Raw genomic sequence first — 5,034 nt, 5'->3', positions numbered from 1 at the left:
TTCAAATTCAAATTCAAGTGAAATTTGAATTGAAATTGAAATTTCTCTCAAATTTTATGTGACACTTAGGCTATAAATAGAGGCCTTCTATGTGCATTTTTTCAACTTTGTTCATTTGAGAAATTATATTTCAAAGTTCGGACCTTATTTGAGGCATAAAATTCATGCCCCCCTCTCTCCCTCTCCCTCCACTCATCTTCCCCTACCTTCAAGCTCTTATCCATGACCTCCTATGGTGGTGAGCTTGTTCTTGACTCATCTTCTCCTTGAAGTGGCGTCTCCAATTACCTTTCCTCCTTCTCCATTCCGCTGCCATTGGTCTTCAAGAAGAAAAGGACTCCATTGATGAAGAAGATCCAAGGCCTACAAGCTCTACATGGAGTTACATCACTACCCCTAATACAAAAACTAGTCTAGGTGCCCTAAAATACAAGGGCTGAAAAATCCTACATTACTAGGATATCCTAAACTTGTGGGGTACCGTCCCTACACTATAGAGCCCTAAATACAAGGTCCAAAAAATAATGAAATCCTAATCTAATATGTACAAAGATAAGTGGATTCACACTTAGCCCATGGGACCAAAATCTATCTTAAGGCTCATGAGAACTTTAAGACCTTCTCCTCCATCCCTGGCCCAATCTTCTTGGAGTCTCCTGGTCATGACTCTGGTGATGGATCTCCTTCTTGGAAGGATTGCATCAAAGTATGTAATCAAATATCCAAATAATTCAATATTCTCAAATCCTTTTTTATTAAAGGACATCCTGGTAAGGCTCCTTATATTAAAGAAGTGATTTGGATATTTCTTGCTAGAGGTTGGTTGCACTTGGAGCTCCAAGCTTGGGGGCTTGTGGAGGTCCTTTCACATATTGCCTAGGTGACTTTAAGGGTGGTTTTTCTCTGTAGGTAGGGGTCTCGTATGCTTTTCATGCAGAATTAATAGTGTTATGACTTTCCATTTGGCTTGAAACAGATTCGGCCCTTAATGTTTATGCATTTGGTTTCCCCTCTATTTGTTATTTGTTGCATACGTTTTTCTTTTTTTCAATAAATTTGTCATTAAATCCCTAGTTTGTAATAATGCAGAGTGACATGCTTAAATAATACTTTCTCGTGTTATCTATCTTAGATACTTAGTTAGCACTTAAAAGTACATATATGGCATAGTGACAATTTTTACTCTATCCTATCATTATGATAATGTATCATTGAGGTATGTATGTATTTAAAAGTAGAAAAAAATAAGATATAAAATAACATTATGCACCATGCAAATACATTATCAATTTTTTAATATTCCAATACTACTAATTGTTACAATTGAACTACATAAACGACTGGTAAAATAAGACATCACAACCCAAAGTACAGTCAAATTATTGAGGGATGCAATATATGAGAATAAAAATATTACAATTAACTTTCACAAACTTTATTCAAAGTCGTTCATAAAGCCCCAATGGAAGACGTGGTTGGAGCATAACTTGAAGTCCGTGTTCCTTAGGCAAGGCTACTCCTAACCCTTCAGTCATATCAACCTCAGCTCCATCCTTTGTGCAAATATCAAACCCTTGAAGCAATCGAGCCAGAGTCAAGTGCAAGACTTGCAACCCAAATGTCATTCCAGGACATGACCTTCTTCCAATGCTAAATGGGATCAACTCGAAGTTTTGACTCATAAAGTTAATGTCATGATGAGTGGTGAGGAACCTCTCGGGTTCAAACTTATTAGGGTTGGGCCAAACTTTTGGATCCCTTTGCAAGTTCCATAGGTTAATAAGCAAACGTGTTCCCTTTGGGACATGGTACCCGGCCACACAACAATCCTCCATAACTTCCCTTATCCCAGTTAAAGGTGCTGGAGGGTACAAACGAAGGGTCTCTTTGATAATGGCTTGTAGATAAGTGAGGTTTTTTATGTCAGATTCTTGGACCCATCTTTCTTTTCCTAAATGGGTGTCCAGTTCTTTTTGGGCTGCTTTTAGGACCTTTGGATGGTTTAGGAGCAAGGAGAGTGCCCATGTTAGTGTTATGGCTGTGCTTCCTGAGGCAGTAAGGATAAGAAGCTGCATAAAAAAATGATGAGTTAAAGATCACCTTTTATTGTGCTGAAAACATCATAGAATTTCAGGTTGAGGATGGACCCAAAACATTAGAGTACTTATTTAATTTAATTAGAAAGAAGTAGATGTTAAATTAGTTGAATCAAAATATGTAAATTAAGGGGTTTAAGATATATGCAACTTATTGAGTTCCTTTTTGTGGGAAATATATGGAATAAGATTAACTATAATTAAAAGATGGAAATTGTACACATTAAAAATATGGATCTTATTAATTAATGTCTTAAGTATATTGGTTAAAAATTAAAAAAAAAGTATTTATTATATGAATCATAATAGAATGTAAAAAATCATGAATAATATAATTTTATTTATTTCAATAAAATATATATATTTTTAATTTTTTAACTTGTGTCATAACATTTGTCTAAAAATATAAAGTAATTTATGTATGGTCCTATTTTTGGCATTGGCCGTGCTATATTAATAGAAAGGATCAAAGGAATATGTTAAAAGTTAAATTTTAGGAAAAATTAAATCTATAGAGCATAATAAATAACCAAAGTTGACGCTTCAGCAGCCTCTTGTAAAAATTTTGGAATTCAAACTAACGGAAGCACTTCCAACCCATCCAACATATATACAAGGAAAGGAGGAACCAACATAATGTAATATGATTATAGATAATATTTTTTTAAGTATGTAGGTATAGATTCAATTCTTGTTATATGTATGGAAAAATATTTATTGAAAGAAATTAATTTCTTAAATATATTTTAATACCTCAAAGAATGAGTGATTGAATGTAAAAAAAAAAAAACCTTGATTCACACCAAACATACAAGGGAGGATTTAGAGGACTAATTGCATGTGGGGTTCAATCCCACGTGGGTTAGATTAATCTATGAATCTCATTGAATTAGTAAGTAAGATAAATAAAAATAATCGTGGTCAACGTAAACCTGCACACTTTACATTCAGGGAGGCGTGGGTGGAGCTCCCCTCCCTCAACTCAAGACTTCAAACACATATTTGGTATGTTCTATAAATGATTCTTTAGAGGATAAAATACATTTTTAGTAATAATTTTACAAACTTTCTAAACATGAGCTAAAATTCAATTAGCATATCTTGATAGAATAAACTAAATTTACACATTTATTCAATTATATATAGATTGTTATATGTAATTAATAATTGACTGTTTTAAAAGACATGTCTTAAATAATTTCTACATATTGTAATATTTTTACACTAAAATCAAAATAAATAAATTTCTTAATGTGTCTTTTGGCAAATAAAATTTCGAATCTACTTTAATGATTATCATTAGATAATGAATAGTGATTATGTATGACTTATTTTGTAGTGTATTTTGGTGGACGATCGAGAGAAATATGAAGAAAAAAAGAATGAGAAAGGAATTGATAAATTGGATAAGTAATTAGATAGTAAAACAAGAAAATGAAATAAAATAGAAGGTATGAGAATAATTATTGCTAGATAATTACTACTAATGAGCATGCCAAGAAAACGTACCACTGATGTTGCTTTGATAACCATCTCCCGCTTATAACCACAAATCTCTTCTTCCTCTTGGAAAGCAGATATCATCACATCCATGAAGTCGCTTTCACATTTACCGTCCTTCTCCTCACCTCTCTTTCTTAGATGTTCTTCCAGCCACTTCTCAAGAATAAGGTCTATTTCCTTATTAGTCCTCTTCATGAAACTCACATACCCTTGGAAATCAATCCAACTAAGGGATGGAATAGCGTCTGCTGCCACAAAAACACCACATAGATATGTGGCATCTCTGATAGCGTTTCTTAGCCTCCATGCCTCATTGTCTTCTTGATTAACTGTGTCCCCTCCAAATCTCTTCCCAGCTATCATCCTCACAATTATATTGAAGGACATGTGCTCCAATAAATTGCTTATAGGCACGTGAGTTGTTGAGCCATTCACGTTCTTTGGATATGATATTGATGAGTACAGGTCTTTGACAAGAGACAATGTTTCAGTGTCTCTCACATGCTTTAGCTTTTCAAGCTTATAGCTTGAGAGGATCTCAAGGGTGGCCATTTTTCTAATTTCGCGCCAATACTTCCCATAAGGGGAAAAACCAAAAACTGCATTGTTGTAACCTAAGATTTTCCCTGCTGATGTGATAGGCCTTGAGGCAAAAACTTTGTCATTAGTTGTGAGGCACTCCTTGGCAATTTCCCTGCTATTCACGACTAAGGTGGGGTGGCAACCCAATTTGAGAATGAAAATTGGACCATATTTCTCAGCAATGGCCGAAAAGGTCCTGAAATACGGTTTTCTAGCATTGAGAAGATGGACATGACCTATGAAAGGTAAAGCACCACGAGGTTCGGGTACTTGGTTACCCTTTCTTTGTTTAGATCCATTAGGAGATTTAATGGACCTAAACACAATGTATGCAATTAACAATGCTAAGATTCCTGCAATAGTTTGGACATATGAAGCAGGATCCATGAGGAGGGTTGAGTAGCCACAATATCTGCACATCTATATCTAGGATCCGAATTCTCTTGCATTTATTGAACGGCATGATCAGAGGGTCCCATGAACGAGACAACAAAATAATTAGTTTGACAAATATCAAACGTGTTGCGTGTGACGTAGGCCCTTCATAGCAGAATATATGTCACTTATTGACAAGGTGGCCCAATAACAATTGAGGAAAGGTGAGTTCAAAAAATTATAAGAGAATTTAATGACGTCATTTTATATCAATTATAAGAGAATCAATATAAAAAATTGTACAGTAACATTTCTGAAAATAATTGAATGGAATTTTGTAATGTTGTGTTTTTTAATTGTTTAACAAGTGATTTAATTATAAGAAGAACTAAATTTAATTAAAGTGTTTATAATTAATTAATTAATTAATTATTATGGGGGTGATGGTGAGTGGTGTTGGCATGTATGATTATGTTTA

At 34.1% G+C, this 5,034-nt stretch overlaps 1 protein-coding gene across 1 annotated transcript; it reads right to left on the bottom strand.

Moving 5' to 3' along the window:
* Nucleotides 1–1,252: 1,252 nt before the first annotated feature.
* LOC100787489 (cytochrome P450 CYP82D47) lies at nucleotides 1,253–4,583 on the bottom strand. Its single transcript, XM_003548601.4, has 2 exons — nucleotides 3,606–4,583; nucleotides 1,253–2,069 (listed from the first exon to the last, which is right to left on the bottom strand). Exons 1-2 carry the CDS (start codon nucleotides 4,566–4,568, stop codon nucleotides 1,440–1,442), a joined length of 1,593 nt encoding a protein of 530 aa, XP_003548649.3. The 5' UTR covers nucleotides 4,569–4,583; the 3' UTR covers nucleotides 1,253–1,439.
* Between the last annotated feature and the right edge of the window lie 451 nt (nucleotides 4,584–5,034).

This window comes from Glycine max, chromosome 16 (genome assembly GCF_000004515.6).
Source record: "Glycine max cultivar Williams 82 chromosome 16, Glycine_max_v4.0, whole genome shotgun sequence".
Taxonomy (NCBI): domain Eukaryota; kingdom Viridiplantae; phylum Streptophyta; class Magnoliopsida; order Fabales; family Fabaceae; genus Glycine; species Glycine max.
The sequence above is the reverse complement of the archived record's forward strand: the minus strand, read 5'-3'. Positions and strand labels throughout refer to the sequence as shown.